Source organism: Sinocyclocheilus grahami, unplaced genomic scaffold, assembly GCF_001515645.1.
Source record: "Sinocyclocheilus grahami isolate Dianchi unplaced genomic scaffold, SAMN03320097.WGS_v1.1 scaffold139.1, whole genome shotgun sequence".
Lineage (NCBI taxonomy): Eukaryota > Metazoa > Chordata > Actinopteri > Cypriniformes > Cyprinidae > Sinocyclocheilus > Sinocyclocheilus grahami.
The window spans coordinates 219,740-243,835 of NW_015505318.1; the positions used below are offsets into that span (position 1 = coordinate 219,740).

Here is a 24,096-nt window from a genome sequence, read left to right on the forward strand (position 1 = left end):
TATCAATCATTTTTTAAATATAAAAACAAAGGCATTTTCTTCCCTCTCTCTATCACCTGTTTGGGCTAGTATGCATTTATTAATAAAAGCTACACGGCTCCTCTACAAATGCATGCAGGTTTGTATTTTCTGATACTTCTCGTATGTCCCATTAGACTTTCCATAGTAAAGAGGAGGAACGTCCTTTCTCAATAAACGCTCCTATTGGTTGGAGCCGACCACTGGCGTCATCACGCACCGTTGCCAAACAATGGGCAGGAAAAAGCCACGTTGACGAAGTCGACAGAAGTGTGCGTTATTTTTCAGCCAGGAACCTGAAGGATTGAAACTACTTCAGTCTCTGTGGATTTAATGTATTTAATACACGAGTTTCACAATTTGAGTTGAATTACTGAAATAAATGAACTTTTCCATGACATTCTAATTTATTGAGATGCACCTGTATGTATGTATGTTTGTGTATGTATGTGTATATATATAATATACAAAAAACCGGTGTGTTTGATAATAACAGGGTTGAATCATGATGCGCAAATTTTTTATATTTTTTTTTTATTTTATTTTTTTTTATATATAAATGAAATAAGGATAAGTTGGATAGAGGGATAAAATGAGCAAAAAAGACTTCCAACAAAAATAGAATAAAGTTACTGGATTTTGGTTGGCGTGTCAAGAAAAATACCTATAATAAAAGTTGGTGTCAGCTCTTCATTGTTTACACATATGCTCACAAGGGATTTGAAAGTCATACTTTTATGGATTTTCCCTAGTGCATGATTCAGCTGATGTGTTATGCTGCTTGCAAGCTCTTCCCAAGTAGCCATTTGTCTCTAAGAGACAGTGTATGTTAAAGATCAACCATGTTTGATTATATGACATGGCGCAGATTTTCATCCAAATATTTTTCCTTTCACAAAATGTAAATGTGTGATTTTTGCATTGTGTTTCACTCTGTCAGCATATCTGTCGGTGTGGTGTAAAGTACACAAGAAATCAGATAACAACATGTGTGTAATGGCCCTAATAGTAGGCCAAGGGAAAAAAGATAGCTTAAGGTTGCATATTAAAATGGCCACTTGTGATTTATGTTATTTGATGACATTGTATAATAAATGCAATTTCAGTTACCACCAGTGTCTGGAAATAAACTCTGAACTGTTTGTGTTTATTTATGGCAGTAAAAGCAGGAGGCATGCGGATAGTTCAGAAGCACCAATCTGCAAATGATGTGCCAGACAAGAAGAATGACAAAGACAGTAAAGAATATGAGACTGAGATGTAAGTATTCTGACCTTCACATTTCTGAAGTATGGATTTCAATTCTAGTTCACCATACACCTCTGCACTGACAGACTGTTTTTTTTCTAGTGAAGCATATGGTCGTCTCTATTTTCAGCTATAGCTTGTCAGAATCATTATTGCTTTGTTTTTTATTGATTGGTTTTATTTATGAAGTATATTTGAAGAGATTGTAGGCTCGTAAGTCTTATAATTTTGATGCTTCTCCAATAGAGAATAAAAATCAAAATAGGTTTCAGTTCTTATACATCACTTCATAACCCTGTAGTATCTTTATGCTCATGCTTATACTTTTAAATTCTGTTTACTTGCACGCTACCAACCTTTTAAAACCTCCTCAGGTAAACTATTTCCAGCAATAACCAGTCTCTTATCAAGACATTTTATTTAAATGTATCGTACAGCTCACTTTAATACTTAATTCTGGTTGGTCAGTCGCTGAATTCTGCTGGTGGATATTTTGAATAATAATATTAAACTGTGATTGATTGTTGTTTAAATAGATATTTCCAATTTTCTCATAGAAGATTCTATTTAAAATAATGTGTATGTTTTTTTTTCTTTTTCTCTGAAACACTGAAAACAGCAGATCATGAGTTGCTGGCGTGTAAGAAAACACAGTGCCGCACTGAAACGCACAGTATATACATTTATTTAATTCAATTGCATACTTTGTGATTTGATGATTGCACTAAGCCATATCTCGTTTTAATTTTTAATGTGATTAATCATGCAGCCCTACTTCAAGGGATAGTTCACCCAAAAATTTAAATTCTGTCATTAATCACTCATGTTCGTTGTTTACATTCAGATCAAAGAGTAAACAACATAAACAACATATATGCGTACATGTTGCATATGTTGTTTACGTATGTGATACTCCCCAAAATGGCACTATAGGGTGACGCGGAGACAAATTGTTGAATAAAGTCGTTCTTTTTGTTTTCTTTGCACACAAAAAGTATTTTCGTAGCTTCGTAAAATTACGGTTGAACCACTGATGTCACATGGATTATTTTAAAGATGTCCTTGGTACGTTTCTGAGCCTTGATCGTGTACGGATCCTTGCTGTCTATGGGAGGGTCAGAGAGCTCTCAGAATTCATCAAAAATATCTTAATTTGTGTTCCGAAGATGAACGGAGGTCTTACGGGTTTATAACGACATGAGGGTGAGTAATTAATGACAGTAGTTTTTGGGTGAACTATCCCTTTACTTTCCAAGTAACACAATTCTTTATAGACTTTAGTAACGCTATGAAAGTCTTGGTTCTGCATTGTCTGAGTTGAACATTTGATCAGTGACACAGGTGTGCAATTCCCATATGACTGTGGGTATATGGAGAGGTTTCTGCTAAAACGAGAAATGTTTTTCTTAGCTTGGACTTTCTCTGCTCTGTGTTGGTGAAGCGGCCCACACTAAACCAGAATATTTAATATGATGATGAAGTCACTGTTAGTGCCCATCTGTCTCTCAATGACTAAAAGTGAAGGTGAATTTGGCCGTCTTAACACACATTTCTGGATTGGTGAGCACATGACAATCATTTTTGGTCACAAACTAAATGTAATCTTGGGTGTGTCAGTTAGGATGTGGCAACAGCCGGATATTGCCACGTGTTCCGTTTTTTTCTTTTTCTTCATTGTGGTTGAGTGTGTTTAGATTAAATAGGTTTCACTGAGTTTTCTGCTTGTTGCTACTAGGTAGCTGTCTTAGCTGTTAGTCGCGCAAGTGCACATGTGCAGTGCAAAAGTTTTACAGTCCTCAGATTTCCCCGTTTGTGTTGTCATAGCTGACCTGTTTTCAGCGCTACTGAGGTGTGTTCATAGGGTTTGACTGCTGATTCTGATGGGCTTTATGGCTTTGTTAGCGGTCCCCTCCACCTGATGACTCATGGGCTGCCCCGTTACAGCGGGTCTGCAAGCGAGCCCTTATCAGCTCACTCAGCCTGCTTCAGGAAATCCTACGAGGTGTATCATTCCTGAACAAGCTTAAAGCTGCTTTTAATATCTCTGGCTTTCCTTCAGAAACGTGGCAGCCATTCGCAAGTGGACGTTTCAGAGAAGAGTTTGAAATGCGGTTTCAGTGCCCAAGCACTGTGATGTTAGAATGTGATCCGTCCACCCACGTTATTAGGTTTGGCATTTTCTCGCACCACTGGCAAGCCAAGAGGAAACTCGCCATTTTCCTGTGTAGTCTCTTTGTGCTCAGATGGTTTTCCAAAGCTTGTTTTAGTTGTTGACAACAATGAGATTATTTGCATGGTTATTATAGTGGTTGGTTATTATCAGTTAATTCAGCTTTTTTTTGTTGTAGTTATAGGCTAATAGTATGTTATAGGCCAGTTATTTTGTCTGCTTGGCTGATTAATGGATGTTTCTTCATCTTTGTGTTGATTCCCAAAACTCCCAATTTAATAAATCTTTTTTTTCTTACTTAATCAGGGGAGTTTCATTTAAAGTTATGTAAAATAAAAACAGGAACAAATCATTACAGCTTCTACGAATGTTTTATTTTTCGAAATATTTAATATTAATATAAAAATGTCAATCTTTTTACATTTTTCAAGTGAATTAATTTAATGAATATATTATATTAACAATTTATTGCAATTAAATTTCAAATACTCTCGTATTTAAATCTAATTGTAATACATTTAATCGATTTTAATATAATTTCACCCATTTTCTGTATGTATCTGTATTTATGTAACTAACTAACTGAGCAAAAATAGCACATTCACACCATATCGGAATTAACAAAATTACAAGGTTCTTACTTGTAAAAAGTGTTCACATCTTCGTAGAACTCATAATCACAACTTGTAAACTTCAAATATGCTCTGACTTGTATCTTCTGACTACTGTAGTGTCATGCAGAAGTAGCAGCAAATTTAGTAGTACAATTCTTTAGTAACATTTCTGTTTAATAATTCTTAAACTGACTAATTATAATGTCAAAATAAAGCTAGAGTAATCTGACATGAATCTGATTAAATAATACATCTAACACAGAGATGAATATCTAACTTATGTAAGTTTATTAATAAGGCATTTGCAAAAAAATGGAAAATAAATTGTGGTTTTGGCTATTGATTACACAAATTAATTTTGGCATTAATTGTGTTGCCATAGAAACTCGTAATTACATATCAAAGGAAATGAACAGCTCAGAGCTAATATTAATGGTAATATTAAGAGCCACTAAAAAAACGAAATTATCATACCCTAAATTTAGAAGTGATATAGATAATAAAATTACATTTCCCAACCAAGGAGACATTTTCGCATCTGATCCACCAAGTTGCTTGTGGCCCTCAATGTATGCATGTGGGGGACTCGCATAACTAAACATAATAATCCATCAGCAAAAGTGAGTCATTATGCTGAATGCTAAATAGTGTGTCAGCCATTAAAGATGTCTGGCACACATTTAGTGAGTCAAAAGAAAAAGATTTTGCCAATATAATATACCAGACAAAGACAAAATGCAAGACAGTAGTTGCAAATAGAAGCTCAACAACAGAGAGAGACAGAAGCAAAATCCTTCACAATACATCGTCAGAAAGTGCTGTGGAATTAAATTAGGACCTCTGTGAACCTGTCTCAGCTGGGTTTAGTTTCAGAACGCTGGAATGAGGGAAATTGTACAGTAGTTGTACAAGGCCAATGCACAAGACCTGGTGTAAGGAGCCAAAACTTAACAATGGACAGAAGTAACATGCCTGAATTGTCATCTTACACTCGATTTCCTTCATCTGGGTTGGTTTTGTTTGGCGAAAGCTAAGCGGTGTTCTCTGCAAACATTATTCCTTCACAATGCTCCCATACACGTCTTTAAACAAATTCACAGATGTTTTCAGTGAGATCAGGATTAAGTCTAATGCTTTCCATGGCCACGGATCATTGAACCTTTATGAGCAGCTCAAAATTGAGTTTCAGTTTGATTGAAGCGTTCCTGCTCTGTATTTCATCTTTTATTATAGATATTAATACATTTTTAAGTGTGGCCGAATGTGCCAGACATGCACACACTCTCATGTCTTGCTCTGTTCACTCTTCCTCCATGTTCTCTTTGCTATCAGTGAGATGACCTGTAAGCAGGTGGCTTCTGATGGAAAAATTGCACATTTGTCGAAGCAAGTCAAGTGGCACTGTCTAGGGACCACCTGTCAAATGTAATTTGGGCTTCTCAGATGGATCGGAGGCCAAAATGGAATGGGTCTGAGATGCTAATGTGATGTGCTGTGCTGGTGAGCTCACTCTTTGATGCGTCCGCCTCCGCTGTCTTCCCTGTCCTTTCTTTATACTTAAGCCCAAAGTATACTTTGACCATCCGTGGTTCGCAATGATCTATAATTTGTGTCATCAGGAGTGTCCATGCATACAGCATTCGCTAAAAAGTTACACTACATTTTGCATGCTTCGTAATATGCATTACTGTTCAAAAGTTTGGGGTCGTCAAGATTTTTTGAATGTTTTTGAAGTCTCTTATGCTCATGAAGGCTTCATTTATTTGATCAAAAATACAGTAATATTGTGAGGTATTGTTGCAATTTTCTATTTGAATACATTTCATTTAGAATAAAATTTAATTCATGTAATGCAATAAATTGTTTCCTGTGAATTTTCAGCAGCCATTAATCCAGTCTGCTGTGTTGCATAATCATTCTAATATGCTGATTTAGTCATCTAAAACATTTTATCATTATCACAGTTGAAAACAGTTGTGCTGCTTAATATTTTTATGGAATAGATGAACAGAGAATAGAACGATAAATATTTGATTAATAGAAAATTCAAAAGAACAGCATTTATTAGAATTTATTTAGATTTTTTTTTTTTAACAATGTGAAAGTTTGTTACTTTTGATTAATTAATAATAGAAGTATTAGCTAACTGAGCAGTAGTGTAAATAATAATAATATTTATTTATATATATATATATATATATATATATATATATATATATATATATATATATATATATATATATAACACACATTTTATTAATAATGCTAATTTTGTGGCATCTGGATTTTTGTTTGTTTTCATTTAAATAATTAGTCAGAATATTAGGGCTTCTCGGTATGTTGAAGGTTTAGAAGAGTGTGTGTAACACATGGAGTGTGATTGCTAGTAACTGGCAGGCAGATTCAGGTCATTAGCTGAACCCTGGAGCAGAAGCGGTTTCTGTAGAAGCTCATAGGCTGGACTGCGACTTCCCACACACTGCAATCAATGTTTGGCCACTTTACAGTAACTTCATCCACTGCGCTGGGGGAAACAACACCACATTTCAGCCCCTGCTAAAGCGCATCCCACTGCCTGCGTTCCGATGGTGAAAATTGGGATGGGGTGCTGACTTTTAATAAAGCAACATGAAAAAAAGGCAAATAAAAATTGACAGTTTGATGACAATTATTTCCACGCTAGTTTCCCTCTCTGCGCTGTTTAGCGAAGTGTGCTGACGCTATTGGAATAATGGGCTCTTGGTGTGTTGTTTCAGTTAATCTGCTTAAATTTGCCTCACTGCTGTGTCGGAAGAATTTCTGTATAACTATATGTTATCTCATTACCACAGAAGTTACTTTTCAAATGTTCCGCCTGTCAGTCAAACCACACATGGAGCTGCATAACTAAAGTCCAAATCTGACTTCCCCATCCGCCCAGTGCTTTGAGGAAAAGATCTTTTGTGCATTATCTAGATTTTTGCCCAACTAGATCCTAAAATCAGTCATAATTGTGAGTATTTTAGCATTTTTTCCATCATCAGTTTTTGGAAAAACCTCAAGGGTTAGTCTCGCTACTGCAAACTGTTGTATGATAAGGAACAGATACCGATGTCGTTTTACCCCATACCTTAGTTAATTTCAGAGGGGAAGGACTTTTTAATCGGATAATAGTAATTATAGCAAGCAAGCCATTCATCAGAGCGCTATTGTGTCCGTGTCGTGCCACCTGTGTGTGGTTTTTCTAACCTATCATCAGGCCACACAGAAAGCTCAGCAGAACTGTAACACCTCTCATTAACAAGCTCCTGCTCATGTCATTTCATGTTCGTTTATTCAATATTTTGGTTCATTTGATTGTGGTTTCAGAAGCCAGTAAGAGTGTACTACTCTGAGCTCTGTTTTACAGATGCTTTCCTCCGTCCACCCCTGTGTTTATATTCTGCTGATGTTGAGACTCATTCTTGTTTGCAGCAGAGGCTAAGTATGGAGCTTTAGGTCCAGTCCAATTTTGCTTCATTTGCACGGTTCATTCCCTTAGCTCCAGACGAGAGGTTTTTGCTGTTTCCTCCCGATTTAGCTCATCAGTAAATAAAAGCTATGCCACGTGGTTGCCATGACGACAGCAAGTTGTGAGTGTCTGTGCCGACTTGTTAATTGCAGCAATCGCTTTTGCTCCTGAAGCTGAGTTTGCTTGTAATGTACCAGCTCACTCTCTTCCTTCCTACACACAATCTCTATCACTCTCTACAGGGGGTCTTCCCTTCCCTCATCGTATGTACCGATCAAAAGTTTCAGATCAGAAAGATTTTCAATTTTTCAATCAGTTTTTTTTAAAGAAGTATCTTATGCTCATCGAAGTTGTATTTATTTTATCAAAAATACAGATAAAAACAGTCATATGAAATATTATTACAATTTAAAATAATGGTTTACTATTTTAATATAATTTAAAACATAATTTATTCCTGTGATGCAAAGCTGAGTTTTCAACATTCTTACCCAATCTTCAGTGTCACATGATCTCTCAGAAATCAATCTAATATGCAGATTTATTATCAATATTGGAAACCGTTTTTGTAGCTTAATATTTTTTGGAATCTGTGATAATTTTTTCAGTATTCTTTGAATAAAAAGTAAAAAATAACAGCATTTATTTAAAAAATATTTTTTAATAATGTACACCGTTCAAATGTTTGGGGTTGGTAATTTTTTTTATTTTTTATTGGGTTTTTTTGCAGCAAAGATGTGTTAAATCAATAAAAAGTGATGGTAAAGACTTTTATTTTATTTTAAATATTTCTATTTTGAATAAATGCTGTTCTTTTTAACTTTTTATTCATCAAAGAATCCTGATAAAATGTCACGGGTTCCAAAAATGTTTCCAACATTAAATCAGATCAAATGATATTTTACAGTATGTTCAAATGGAAAACTGTTATTTTAAATTGTAATGATACTTCACAATATTACTGTTTTTTTCTGTTTTTGATCAAATAAATGCATCCTTGATGAGCAGAAGAAATGTCTTTAAAAAAACATTAAAACATTTTATTTTTGAGTGTGTGTGTGTACCTACTTAACCATATTTTGGGGACAAATTTGTACCCAAAAGTTAACTAAACCTGACAAAATCTCCAAAAAAAAACCTCCCTTTGGGGATGTCCTCATTTGTAAAACTGGTATAAAAAAATAAAGTAAATAAAGGTGTTTTTGTTTTTTTTGTTGTAAAAATGCAGAAAGTTTTCTGTAAGGTGTAGGTTTTAGGTGTATGGTTGGTGTAGGGCGATTAGAATATACAGTTTGTACAGTATAAAAACCATTACGCCTATGGAATGTCCCCATTTAAATGGTTAAGTGTGAGTGTGTGTGTGTACCTACTTAACCATATTTTGGGGACAAATTTGTACCCAAAAGTTAACTAAACCTGACAAAATCTCCAAAAAAAAACCTCCCTTTGGGGATGTCCTCATTTGTAAAACTGGTATAAAAAAATTAAGTAAATAAAGGTGTTTTTGTTTTTTTTGTTGTAAAAATGCAGAAAGTTTTCTGTAAGGTGTAGGTTTTAGGTGTATGGTTGGTGTAGGGCGATTAGAATATACAGTTTGTACAGTATAAAAACCATTACGCCTATGGAATGTCCCCATTTAAATGGTTAAGTGTGTGTGTGTGTGTGTGTGTGTGTCTTCAGTTTACTCCAGTCTTCAGTGTCGCATGATCCTTCAGAAATCATTCCAATATGATGATTTGCTGCTCGGGAAATATTTCTTATTATCAGTGTTGATATTAACTGTTGATATTAACAAATATTTTTGTGGAAAACACATAAGTAAAATTTAAAATCCTAAATTACCACTTTTATTCACCAAGGAAACTTTCCATTTATCGAAGAATTCTGGAAACAAATGGATCACGTTTTCCACAAAAATATTAAGCAACAAATACTGCCTCAACCTTAATAATAAGAACTATTATTAATAACTAAGCATCAATAATAATTTATAACTGATCACCAAAACAGCATATTAGAAGGATTTGTGAAGGATCATGTGACACTGCTGCCTTCTGTATAAATTGTAGACTGCATCTTCTGCACAAGAACATTCTGCCTTGGCTTTTTGTGAATGTTTTTGTTTAAGATTAAATATTTCAGTTATTGACCTTCATATTAACCTTGTAATCTATTTTAGCTTTGTGAAATTAGACGCTCTTTAGGATTTAAAACGTCTCTGGCCTGGTTTAAACCCCAGCACACTGCTGCCACCCTCAGGTGAGGAATCTCATTGCTGAGAAAGGAATTGGGTGAACTGTGTACCTGATTATCATTTTATGTATCATAACTCTTAATCTGTACACAAAGAAAGTTCAAAGTATTGGGGTTAATAATTATATCCCAAAACATACCTTTTTGAATGACCTCCAAAGGAGAAATAGATAACATGTATTTGATCAGTTTTTATGTTCTTATCCTTTTCCATTCAGCAAATTCTAAACAAGCTATAACAGTTTAGAAATATCATCCTGCTTGCTTTTTTGAATTCGTTCACAGCATGATTTCAATAACTTGGCTTTTGAGCCCAAAATCTCACATTTTCTTGAAACAGGGCTTTATAAGATTTTTGCCCTTAGAAAAAGGAGTGTCCGCTTAATCTGAGATTATACAGCTGTCTCTTTTAAAAGATAGGAAGCTATGTGACAGGTTGAGCAGCACTGTTATGCCTCAAAGTGAGATTATCCCTATGCAAAGTCTCTCTCTCTCTTTCACTGTCTTGAGCTATCTTTGGAGTTTCCTTGGCTTCTCAGCGAGATGAAAGCCACAAACTTCTGACATATACTGGATTTCACAGCATTAGAGATGAAGCCCTTTCTCACAATGCCCTCATTTATTTTCAGTCTCAAGTATGTTGAGACATCAGGATTGTCTCACGCGGTGATAACAATTGAACTGTTTGCTTTTATAGCTCTGTTTCATGTAGTGTGCGAGTGGTGGTGTAACAGGCGCTGTAGTATTTGACAGGGGCTACTGGAAATCGGCCACTCTTTAAACTTTCTCTTTGACATTATAATTCTATTTCCAATAGACCATTTTTCTTGTCAAGGTCAATTATCACTCTTGACCTTCTCTTCTGACTTAGTGCTTTAAGGGAAACAGTTGGCTTTGGAAAATGAATGAGAGTCATTTCTGAGGCTGACGGCTTGCACAAGCCTGGGGCCATGTTTCTGCTCTGTGCTCAGATGGTGGTGGTAAATTCCCTGTCCCTCGGGAAGGTTTATAGGCCATTTTGTACCTTACCCACTGCCTGGAGTACCTGGTTTTGCATCAGAGCTCTCCGTTTACTCCCCCTAGTTTCCATGCATGCAGGCCTTGAGAACTGACCAGGACGTAAAGGAATAGTTCACCCAAAAAATTCAAATTTTGAGAACTGGGTAGTAACTGATTATGTGCAGTCTGGATTGTGTAATCAAATTCCAAAAATTAAGTATTTGAAATTAGATTCAATTACATTTTAAAATGCTCACAATCAGGCTACAGTTACTTTTTTTTATTGATTATTTGATTACATATATTCACATTATAGCAATAAATTCTTCATAATTTATTATTTCTCCCTAATTCTTTTCCATCTTTTAAATTTTCCTTTCCGTTATGTCCACGTTATATATTTTCTTTGCATTTTATTATCAATGTGGTGCAGTATTATCCTATTTAAATCAATGTGATAAACGAGTTAGGTTAAAAGTAATCAAACAGTAGTCTGATTATATTACTTGAAATATGTAATGGATTACGTCATGTAATTTAGAATCGGTAAGTTATAGTATTGTTTATTGTATATTTGATTCAACAGTGGATTCAGTGTACATCGATTCCAAAAAATATATATTTTATAATATTATATTATTTCACTTCATTTTATTTTATGTATTTATTTAAATTTTTTACTTATAATATCAAAATGCAATTACTTTGCAGTTTACATCATCAGTGCCATGTGGCCTATTGGTTAATGTTAACCAATGTTCAAATAGCTATTTAGGCAGGATCTTGTTTATTGTCATGTTTTACTCATCGGTGATATTGTATTCCATGTTAGGCTACAATTAGAAGAATAATTATCACGTTGATCCCACTGTAATTGGTGGCCCGGTGAATGCCGATCACGCATGCAGAATGTGAAATCTATATGATGTTGTTTCCATCAGGGCTGTAGCTAATTTGCTGCATTAGCATTCCATCCATGCATCCGATCAGATACGTGTCCGGATGGAGAAGACGCTTCCTTCCAGCGGTTATATGGAGTAGAGGGCATCTGCTGACAGCTGCGTCAGGCCTCTGATTGAGCTCGATTTTGCTCGAGCTCCCGTGCACATAATGATGCTGCCTGTTGACCTTCAGCTAATCGGCACAGGCCTCACACTTTGATTTCATACAGCCGACAATCTGCTGTCAGCTCGGCGTTGAAAAAAATAATAAAATATGTATTTGCGGATGCTGATAAGTAGCCCTGATGATTTGTCACAAAGCCTTGCTATGTCTTTTGGGCTTTGTGATACTGTATAGCTACTACAATACAATATCTTAATATATCTGAAGTATAATAATTAATATCCCAATATTAATAATAATGCATTAAATATTCATAACTATTCACATTCAATCATTCATAATTCAGTCATTATTAATTGTGTAATTTTTCTTTAATATGTATCGTTTTTAATGTTTACTTTTCAAAATATTAACATTAAAATATAGTATATACTTAATAATTATTAATTAAATACAGCCATTTAAGTAAAATTTTATATTCAGAAAATTCCGTATTCAGAATGTCAATCTGAGATACAGTGGGATTTGCTATACATTTAAAGCACGTTTTAAAAATCTGTAACGTAAAGAGTAAAATGAGTTAGTTAATAATGTAGTTGGGGAGGATTTAGATGGAAGAAGAGGAAAATTTACTGTTGAGGCAGATGTACGTCTCACTAGCTGCTGTCTAAATTCACATTCACATGTATTGGATCTCTTATAAACCGTTTGTTTTTAGTTGGTTTAAATGTTTGGAAACCTCCATCTCATTTCACTCATCTTACCAGCAAACACAAACTTTGGCCCTCGCCGTCTGAATAAATTCAGTTTAAAGGTGTCTCTGGCCTAGACACAAGGCAGCACTGTTGAGCCAAATCTGGTTGAAATCCACAAAAAAAAAATTCCCCTCTCTAAAATATGAGTGGTGTTATTCATTTCCAGAATACAGAGTTGTTTGTGTTCTCCTTCACAAATTCCCTGTGAAAAAATTAATGATGCTAAAAAATCAGAGACTGATTAATATACAAGCTTATTTACAATCAGTTGCTGTTTGACATGAGAATGTTTTGCTTCATAAACACTTTGTCATCTGTTTTGCTTATACTTCATTAACTAGCACATATATTTAAAGCGTTTTTGCTTTTTGTTTTAAATGTATTGCTTTCTGTTTGTAACTGTGGCTTTCTTATTTTCCTCAATCTCTAGCCCACCAAAGCTACCTGTTGTGGTCTCAGGAGTTGTCACAAAGGTAGGTACACATGTCCATTGATTACATAACATCTAAATCAAACTAGGCCAGGTTGTCTCTGGTCCAACGTTTTGAGTTTTGTTGGTGTCTACCAGTTAACTTTCTATTAGCTTCGTCCAGAGCAACTTAGAGCAACCGCTGCTGTTTGCAAAAGATCTATTCATACCAAAGACTGACACCTGAATGTTCATGAGGCTAAATTCTACCCTGTACTCTAGGTGACACTGGTGTATAAATGCACCAGTTGGTCTGCCGACAGAGTAGAAAAAAGGAGAAGACCGTCAAACGGCTCTGAGAGAAACACAGTGACAGGATGCAGATCAAGCAAGCTGTTAGGATTAATTTTAAGTCCAAATAAATTGCCAGTTTTATGTTTTAAAGGGATAGTTCACCCAAAAATGAAAATTAATTAATTACCCGCCCTCACATCGTTTCAAACCCATAAGAACTTTGTTCCTCTTCAGGAACACAAATTAAGATATTTTTTATTAAATCTGATAGACAACAAAGTAACTACCACATTCAAGGCCCAGAAAGGTAGTAAGGACATCGTTAAAATAGTCCATGTGGCAAGAAATTGTTGAATAAAGGTGTTGTTTTTGTTTTCTTTGCGCACAAAAAGTATTCTCGTAGCTTCATAAAATTAAGGTTGAACCACTGATGTCACATGGACTATTTTAACAATGTCCTTGCTACCTTTCTAGGCCTTGTACGTGTCAGTTGCGTTGCTGTCTATGTAGGGTCAGAAAGCTCTCGAATTTCATCAAAAATATCTTAATTTGTGTTCCGAAGATGAACAAAGGTCTTACAGGTTTGGAACAACATGAGGGTGAGTAATTGATGAAAGGACTTTCATTTTTGGGTGAACTATAGCTTTAATGTCAGAATAATTGAACACATGGTACCTAATATACACAGAAAAAGGTACAAATATGTCATTTTAAGGGTACTGCTCCAGTGACAAGCTGTTGTACCCCAAAAGGTACAATTCTGACCCATTTTTTTCTGTATGTAATGTACACAAATAAAAAGTGTAATATTATACATTTCTATCATTTTATTCTATCATGGACATATTTAAATATGTCATTCTCATCTTATTGGTCAGTCAGTTTTACATTTAGACCAGGGGTGGGCAAACTTGGTCCTTCCAGGTCACTTTCCTTCAGAGTTTAGCTCCAACTCTAATCAAACACACCTGAACCAGCTAATCATTGTCTTCAAGACTACTAGAAAGCTACAGGCAGGTGAGTTTTATCAGGGTTGGATCAAATCTCTGCAGGAAAGTGGCCTGGAAGGGCCAAGTTTGCCTATCACTGATTTAGACATTTTAAACTGCTGTACATATAAAAAATATTGAATTGTCAGCATGTAAATGTTTATACTCCGTTTGAATAGCACTATAGGAACACCTTATTCATATTCAAACATTTACCTGCAAACAACTATTTGCCTCTGGTGTGAATGGTTCTTTAAATAATCAAAAGTAGCACCAAATTCGTTTTAAAATGTTTAAAATCACCCAAGCCCGAGGCTCAGACATAGACAGTTTGCTCTGATAAGTCTTGCATCACTTATTGAGATGATATCAATAGTCCAATGCTCTGGAGACTCTGTATGGGGTTTGTTGAAGAGCTAGTCTCATAGAGTCCACTCTGCTCTTTTCCAGACCGAGCTGACCTTAATCTGGTCCGCAGCCACGGGATTGGCCGCGTCTCAGGATTTATTGTGTTTTGATGGAGGCTGTGACATAATGCATCCGTCTGTGCTTACAAGGAGGTGTATAAGAGAGCATTGTGATTGATTACGCATGTCACAGTGTGTGACCCTAGATGCACATGGAGCACTTTTACTGAGGCAGTGGGCTCCTTTTACTTTGAAGTGATCTAAATAGTGCTCAAGAGACACAATTTCTGCAATATTTCCTCTCTAAATACTCACATCTGAGGCTCTTTTTGTCCTCTGGCAAGCTGGTAAACAGACAGAAAATGCCACGCTTGTGTTCAGTCTTGGACTGTCCACCCCGTAATCTACTTCAAAAGCTTCACATATTTGCTCTGAAAGACTCTCTCATACAGATTAAAGTGATGCTGAAGAATGTCTGCGGCTGCTGCTTTTTATCCTCACTGGGCATCCAGCGGTTGCACATCAGATGCTTCTGTGTGCCGCTTTTCTTTTCATGTTAATAGACGTGTAACTAAGGCAAGGAGGTCTCGGCATCTCTTAAAAAGTAGTTTAGATTTTAAAAAGATGGCAACCAAAATATATATACTTGATGTCTTTGTTGTTGCTGATATGAATCGTCATAATTAAGCAATATCACATTCGAGTACTGGATATCATTCTGAGCAACAGCATAGTTGTGAGTGTGATATTCCTTAGAAACATAAGTTATACAAAATTATTTTCAGTTGTTAAAATTACACAATTACATTCAATTTAATTTTGTTCATTTTCATTAAGTTCCTTGATCAGTTTTTAAACCCTGGCTATTATTGAGTCAGACACAATATGGCCAGCAAGTGTTTTCTTATTCCATCTTATTCTTCAAACAAAAAATAAAAACTTTCAGAAAACAATGCTTCCACTCTGGACTGCTCACATTCTCAGGTCTGGAATGCTGCGAACACAGCATTTATTGTTTATATGATAATATGTGTTTTAATCATATTTTGAATTAGATTTTTACATTTTGTTTTCATTTTAATTTTACTTAAGTTTTAGTAATTTTCTGCTAATGTCATGTTATTTTTTTATTACTATAAGAAATGTGTTTTTGTTTCAGTTTTAGTTCTGTTTAAGTTTGTATTTATCATTTAGTAATTTTAGTGCTTCAGCTTATTTCAGTTAGTTGCCAAAACAACTTCCAAAACATTTCCAAATTTCGTGAATTTTTTTTTCCGAATATTTATATTTTATTTCACCTTTATTTCAGTTAACACTAAAAGCCGTGTCCACCAAAACATTTTAGCCAGCTGAAAAAAAAATCAACTGAGCGCTTCTGCAGCGCAACGTTTTTTTGTTGTTCTTGTTTTTTCAGTTGAGATGCTTTTGCGAATTAAATATTGTTAGCAGTTTTTTGTTTGTTTGTTTTTTTTTCATATCAATATTCGTAGTAGTTAAAGAATCCCATCTGGTACAGACATGAATACTCCGAGACAAGCAATCGTAGTACAAGGAGGATGTGACCGTTGGTCGGGGTGGTATTTGCCCCGCTCCTCCTCTACTGTGATTGGACGGCTGACTACAAAGTGACAGTGATGAGCGCTGCTCAGCGCTTGTCACTCTTCTGGCGTTTTAAAAAATATGGCGTTCCCATTGAAAACAACTGGAAAAAACCGCTTTGGTGGACACGTGGCCTAATGGTTTCAGTTTTAGTTCATTACAGTATAATAAAGCCTGGCTCACAGACAGCAGTCATCAGTACTGGGCAGCTTTTCCCAAAATCATTGTAAGCCTAAGTAGACTGTAGAACCATTGACACCAATGGTCTCTATGATCAACTTGGCTCACAATGCTTTTGAAAAACTCTGCCCTGGTCGACAACAGAGCACTCTTCGAACACCCTTCAGCCAATCAGATTAGAGAACCATGACTTTTGTCCAATTATTGGTGTGATTTACTGCACACAAAGCATTTGCCATGTCACCATTATAATTAGGTGTGTTTCTATTGGTTGTCCTCCTCAGGGGGATAAAGACTTCACCCCTACTGCTGCCCAGGTGGCCCATCAGAAACCTGTGCCTGCGGTACAGAAGCTGCCCCCGGCCCACCACATCAACCAGCACATCCACCAGCCCCGGAAGTGAGCCTCACACAACTCTAGACCACCCCGGCCCCCCGCACAGGGCCAGGACCACACCACCCCAAACACCTGCTCAGGTTGCCAGGGATCTCTTGCCATCAAGCATTCCGTACACCCCCCTCCCCCTTCCGTCTGTGCCTGCAAGTGTCCTGTTTCCAACAGTATCATGACACGCGTTCCTTTTCCTGTTTCTTACCTGTAGATCATTGCAACACTAAAATTGAAAGCTCCATTGCAAATCACTAATCAGAAACATGTTAAATATGTGGGTCCACTTCATGAGGGATGCTTGGAGCTGTGTTTTATTTTGTTTTAATTTTGTCTTACATAAATAGTTCCAGAAAGATGTAAATTGTATAAATCTTTTTTTTTTTTTTTAAGTCGGTGAATGTTGTATATTAAGCATAAGGTACTAGGTGTGGCTATCTGAATAAAGAGTTAATATAAAACCGTACATGCCTTTTCGCTCTTGAAAACACATTCATAATATCAAATATCAGTGCTTTCACAACAAGTAGTAACATGTAAGGCTGAAATGATTTACAAAACTGTAATAGAGAGTATGTGTGCCTTGGGTTGAATTAATTTCAGAAATTTTTGGAGAATACATTTCCCAGACAAAATAATCAGTTATTGAAATATTGCAAATGAATGTAAAAAAATATAGAGGGGTAAATACTATAGCCGTGTGTGTGTGTACATTCTATTATTTTAAATTTTACATATACATTTTTATTATATTGAATTAGTTGCAGACATTTATATAGATTAAAAAGAAGAATTTCAATGTTTGCTTAAAAAATCATGCTAGAATTACCATATGATTGCTATATGTATGTGTATGTGTGTGTGTGTGTGTGTATATATATATATATATATTTATATACACACGCACACGTGTGTGTGTTTTGAAGAATCCAAGATAATAGAAAAAGTAACACAAGGTTAAAATTATCTTCAAAACAATGTTTTATCCCATTTTGAGCTGTTCATGACAGCAATCTGAGCTGAATTGTAGAATTTGTGGAGAGTAAGAAGTCGAGGAATTTCAGTACTCGAATTGCATGCATTGAAATTTAAAAAAACAATTGCCATGTCTGTTTTGTCCTATTAAATATTAATGTTAGTAAGAATATACAATCAGCTCAGCAGGAAAAGTTCATGTGTAATCCCATGGCCTACTTTTCATGGTCTATGAACTAGTAGAGCATAGCAAAGCCCGTCAGCTTCCTGTTCTCCTCAGCCTCAGCGGCGCTGAGCCACCAAACCTAACGCCACTCAGGATTTGCCCCATTCTCTTCCTCTGTTTCATTATCTCATGTTCTCCAGCTCTCCTCCTATCTCGCTCCATTCACTTTGTGTTCCACTCAGGTGTCGATAAGAGCCAGCAGCTGCCACAAACTTCAGGTTGTTCCCACAGCATGTACTGGGCCCAAAGCAGCAAGACTTATGCATACGTGCCGTTAGCAGACCAGCTGGCCAAACCTGCTGTTCCCACTTGGACAAGGTGAACCTCAAAGGCATGAGTGGCAGCTAAACCCTTACGAAATGTCATGTTTCAGGTCAAGGTTGTACTTTTCCTCAGCATGGTATCTGGAAATGGAGCACTGGTTTTGAAGCCAGTTCAGAGTGACCCAAACCCTGGGGTCTATCTGACATTCAGGCCTTCTCAGTGTATTTGTCTTTGATAGGCTATCAGAGCTACCACAGATCCCACGTCAGTGCTTTGGTTCTCCAGCAGAGGGCACTTCATTGTTTTTCATACAGTGTTGTCCTGAGGCAAGTGCTGACCTTGCAAGATTGATAAGTCCCTCAGTGTCTGTCAGCTCGTGCCGGTGACCTCAATAGCTTAATAAGGTGTGTGCTTCACCTTTACTCCTGCTCAAAGTTCAATAAATGGAGTCACACTTTGGATTTATAAAGTAGTTTTTATTCAAAAGTTACACTGAGATTTTTCTTCCAAGCATTGCTGGTCATTACTTTTGGTTTACAACCTAAAGTAGTGTAAACACAGTGTTATTTTAAGATAACAGGGTGACCTGACATTAGGTGTGCACTGGTCTTTGCATCTTTGTGAAATCAGCAGTGTGGAGTGAGTTTTGTTGGACACCGAGGCACAGTGGTGCTGTTGAGATGATGTGACGGTCAGTGAGAAGATATTTCAAACAGATAACACTACACATTCTTTAAAATTAACATTGCATTTTTCTGCATACAGAAGCATTCATATCTGAGATTTTTTTGTGATATGTTTGAATTTGGATTAACTGTTTCCAGCTCAAAGAAATCATAAGGGATAGCGGAGTAAGTTGTACCACTTTTTACTTAAGATGCCTCCTGCGAGAAAGAAATGAAAAAAACATATGTTTAATATTTCAGGATGCCTCCTATGTGTTTATAATAGGGCCCATGTTAGGAGTAAATGTCATGTCAAGGTTAAATCGAATCAGGGAAATAATTTACATATTAAATTAGCAAATGAGGGAGGAAAATATTTACTAATGTACAATACAGTACCTTTGTAAAGTCTTACTTTGCTGCACATTATTTGCATTTTCATATACCAAGATATCCAGGATAAGGTTAAATATTAAGAATATTTAATAATAATTTTCAGCGTTTATAATATTATTAGTAACAGTATTTCCTATATCTGAAGGCAAAGTTAAGTTTCACTATTAGGGGAGCCACTGGCACAGCTTGCCACAAAGCTATTGTTTTTGGGAAATGGTTTAATAATTCATGGCTAATCATTTTTTTTATGTTTTTAAAGAATTCTCTTCTGCTCAACAAGGCTGCATTTATTTAATTTTAAAAAATACAGTAATACTGTGAAATATAAATTAGATTAACTGTTTATATATAAATTAGAATAACTGTTTTTAATATGTTTCATATATAATACTGTGAAATTACAATTTAGAATAACTGTTTTGTGTGTATATATGTGTATATATATATATATATATATATATATATATATATATATAAATAATTATTAAATGTTCAGAAAAAATCAAATAAGATGCTGATCCATGATATCACTACCTCTTTTGCCGTCTTTCATTACTCGCTGGTGATTGTCTGTAGCATTTGTCTCTGAAATGTGTGCAAATACAGACAGATCTGCTGCCGAAATACCATCAACAGCTACAATGTTTAGAAAAATTGTTTAAAAATGAGGTATTGACAAAGTATGTCTGTTAAATACATTCACAATGTTACGGTTAAATCTGAGACAACACTAGCATTTGGACAACTCTAAAAAAATCAAAGAACCCAATTTTAAGAATGTAAACATAAAGTAGCATCTGGTTTTAGTAGTTTACTCATATTAGCTATTTTCTTGATGCTCAAAACACATGAAAATGGATTAAAGGAGCTGTTCACTTTAAATCCTTCACTTTACGCTATTTTAAAGAGGGTAAAAAGGAGTTGAGAAGCTTTATAAATATGAATTGTCTTTAAAAAAAAATTTTGAATCCAACATCAAAATTGCATTTCAAGTATAAAACAGTGAGCAGTGTGTCTGCACACATTTATTTCCTTTTGCCTGTAGTGAGTTGACTTTTCGTTATGGCCTCCAGTCTTTTCCTTTCTGCCTCCTCTGCTTTCTTTCGCTCCTCTTTCAGTTCTTTGTATCTCCACTTTGGGATCTGGAGGAACTGGTCGTCTACACAGCTGCTTTTCCGCCGCACTTTCTCCGGCACGTAGGTTGACGAAGGAGCCTTGGTAATCCTCAGCTTGGGCACCACCATACCTGGCCTAACGCTGCTCCTCCTCAGCAGGTGTAAGGGGAGCAGACTGGCCCTGCGGATGCCCGGGGAGGAAGAGGAGGAGCCGTCTGATTGGGCCTGGGGTTGCAGACTCGCACGACGATCTTTCGATTTGGGCACCAGCAGGACGCGGGAGTTCTGGAAGAGACGTTTGTAGTTCTCGAGGCGCTCGGGTCGCAAACTTTTCAGCTGCTCGATGCGTTGTTTTTTTAGTATCTCCTGAACAGAGTACCGGCGTTTTCCCACACAGGGCGGGCTGCCGGGACACACCGTTCGACACGCAGTTGCGATGAACGGGCTCCCCAGCGATGTTGTCATGCGCACCATGTGATCCAGAACCCCGTCTTCTGACGCCTCGGTGACGTTACTGATGTCAAAGAAGTCACGTAGTGTCTCTGAAATTTTCTGAATGCAGCCTTTGGGCGCCTGAGCTTTGGCCAACAGCGCAGGCAGAAGGGGCCACTCAGACCGATAGGTGTCGCAGAACTGATCCGCACACGGCTGCTGCATCAGCCGCGTCATGGCGAACACAGTGTCATAGCGGCTTGTAAAGATGGCCCACTCTCGCGCAGTGAATTTCCTCCCGTTGTCCCTGGCATCTATGTCAGCTCCTGGTCAAGAAAGCAAATGTGATTGTGTGATTGGAGTTAGAATTTGTTATTACCATAATAAATCTGACTTGTGAAAAGCGCTCGCATCCTCCTAGAACTCATAATACAACTAGGAATCTGCTCCGACTTGTGCCACCTGACCACTGTTGTGTCATGCGAAAACACTCAAAATAGTGGTAACTTTAGCAGTAAAATGTAGTTAAGCAATTATTTTTTAATAATTCCTATTATTGACTATAATTCATTTGACTATAACAAAATAACTAAATTTGGAAGAATCATTATGCCATACAACAACAAACACCAAAAAAAGTGGCAAATATGGCTTGTTCACAACTTTCTTGCACTACATGTCTTAAGTTATATGGCATTTAATTCATTATTCACAGAGGATAAATAATAATGATAATATATTTGTAATAAATTGTAATATTTAATATAATATAAATATTATTTGTATGAAAAAATGTATACATACCATGGAGCTTCATATGTTAGAATGAAGCTGAGACATGTTACTTTTTTTTGCTATGCTTTCTTTTTTTTTCCTAAAATTATTTTAGCATTTTAGAAAAAAAGAAAGCATAGCTAAAAAAATTTATTAATTATTAATTATAATAATAAACAATTTTTATAAATAAAAAAAAACATTATTTGAGTGGCACATTTTACACATAAAATGTAGCTTCACAGGTCAGAATATAAAACTTTAGAAATAAATAAATAAATAGAATGTCAAAAAATTATATTTTTGTAAGAAGTATTGCTCCTGTGGCACATAATTCATAAAATGCAGCTTCACAGGTCAGAACATAAAATCACTTTAGAAAAAAAGCATAACAAATATTAAAATATATATAATATTTTTAAAAATGTATAATATTTTTGTAATAAGTATTATTATTTGTATGGCACACATCATACATAAACTGTAGCTTCACAGATCAGAATATAAAATCTTTTGTAGAAAAAAATAAAGTATAGCAAAAAACTAAAGAATAAAATATTAAAAAGACAGTAACAACAAGAGCCTAAATTAAATTTAAAAAAAACTTGTGTGACTATTGTGTGACTTCAGCAGATTTGTAATATAGTTGTTTTAAGTGCCAATGTATAGCAAGAGCTGCATTTTTTTTCTATAGAAAAAAATAACAGCATATGGATTTAGAATGGCATAAGAGTAAATAAATAATGACAACTTTTTTTAATTTGGGGTGAACTATCCCTTTAAAATCAGTTAGTAAATCTGTGGTATGATTTTTTTGTTTGCATTTTATCCTTGTCTTGTAGCTAATCATATAACAGCTGCTTTACTTTGTAGTGTTTCCTGGCACGTCTGTCAGTCTATCGCACAGTGATCTGAGGCTCGAGTACCTGCCAGCATCAGGGCTCTGACACATTCCACTCGACCCTGTATAGCAGCTTTCATCAGAGCGGTGAAACCGTGGCAGTTCCTCTTCTCGATGTCAAGCCCAGGAAAGTAGTTGAGTAGGTAGTTAGTGATTGTGATGTGACCTGCAATTGTTCAGGAGAATTATGGAAATGCAGTCAGCTGTTGAATATGTAACAACACTTCTAGAGCACTCAGCGGTTCATTTCTAGTAGTATTTGGAAGTTTTCACACTCATCCATTTACTTTGAATGTTGAGACACTAGTTACTTAAACTTTATAGTAATCTAAATGTAAATATGTGCAGGTAGTGATTTGGATTGAGGCTGTTTGATCGCTCTTACCCGCCTGAGCAGCAGTGGTGAGGGCTGTATTGCCTTCATTGTCCTGCCAGTTCACATCCAGGTGAGGACACTGGGAGAGAGCAACCACCACATCCATGTATCCTTGGTAGCATGCCACTATTAGTCCAGTCTGCAAAGTCAACACACACACAAGGCATTACTGTCAAGAAGTTTCCACCCTGGTCAGGAACATTTAGTGGAACTAGCAGTTGGAAAATCTGAGGAAAATGGCTGGGTATTGATACAGATTTCACCATTCAATTTCCATTTTGATTTGGAAATATATATGGTAAGCTGTAAACTATACAAGGAATGCTGTCCGTATATTTCTACAATATTGCATGTAAAGTAAAAAATATAATGAATATGTAATATGGCCTATATATTTAACAAAATGATCCAATCTAGAGTTCATTATAATGGCTTTCCTGAGGTAAACGTTACTTGACACATTGTTTACAAGTGTTTTACTGATTCTATCCGCAGTTAAAATGCTGATTTAGCGATTGAAAAAGATATTATATATTTCTGAAAGTTCTACTGTTTTTTCAACAAGTTGCCACTTGAATTGATTGATTGAATTTTGCTATAAAACTGAGCTATGTGAATCTTTTGAGTAGACAGCGAATCAATTCACGATTCATATTTTTTCGATTCAATTCGAGAACGATTTAGCAAATTCTGAACCATTCGATTCAGTTCCCGATGATATTTTTTCGATTGTGATTAATGATTCGATTCTTTTTAGGTGTGCTCATAGGATTAAACGGTGTTTACCAAGAAAAGTTTACTAATGAAACGTATGATGGTAGGCTATCTGCTGAGCTGGGCGTGTGAATTATGAATTCTAATCTGGCTTGACATAGGCAGATTCAAATCTGAAAATTTCACAGTGTTATTGGCGTGATGAAGCAGTGCGGCTGATTTTGGGGGGTTTTCTGTAGACGTCTGGCATGCTTGTTTCTCTCGTCACAGTCAGTCTGGCCTATTTAAGTGTGAACAGTAAGAGTGTGGAACGGAGTGTCAGCAGCGTCTCATCACTCTGACACACAGCTGGAGGCTGCACACTAAAAATAAACCCCGGA

At 36.0% G+C, this 24,096-nt stretch overlaps 2 protein-coding genes across 2 annotated transcripts; one reads left to right on the plus strand and one right to left on the minus strand.

The window, feature by feature from the left end:
* Positions 1–1,171: 1,171 nt before the first annotated feature.
* LOC107591258 (death-associated protein 1-like) lies at positions 1,172–17,341 on the plus strand. Its single transcript, XM_016280373.1, has 3 exons — positions 1,172–1,278; positions 13,043–13,085; positions 16,775–17,341. The coding sequence occupies exons 1-3, from the start codon at positions 1,172–1,174 to the stop codon at positions 16,892–16,894; spliced, it is 270 nt and encodes an 89-aa protein (XP_016135859.1). The 3' UTR covers positions 16,895–17,341.
* A 2,728-nt stretch (positions 17,342–20,069) lies between these two features.
* Positions 20,070–23,161, minus strand: LOC107591275 (ankyrin repeat domain-containing protein 33B-like). Its single transcript, XM_016280390.1, has 3 exons — positions 23,012–23,161; positions 22,652–22,792; positions 20,070–21,277 (listed from the first exon to the last, which is right to left on the minus strand). The coding sequence occupies exons 1-3, from the start codon at positions 23,106–23,108 to the stop codon at positions 20,430–20,432; spliced, it is 1,086 nt and encodes a 361-aa protein (XP_016135876.1). The 5' UTR covers positions 23,109–23,161; the 3' UTR covers positions 20,070–20,429.
* Positions 23,162–24,096: the final 935 nt, after the last annotated feature.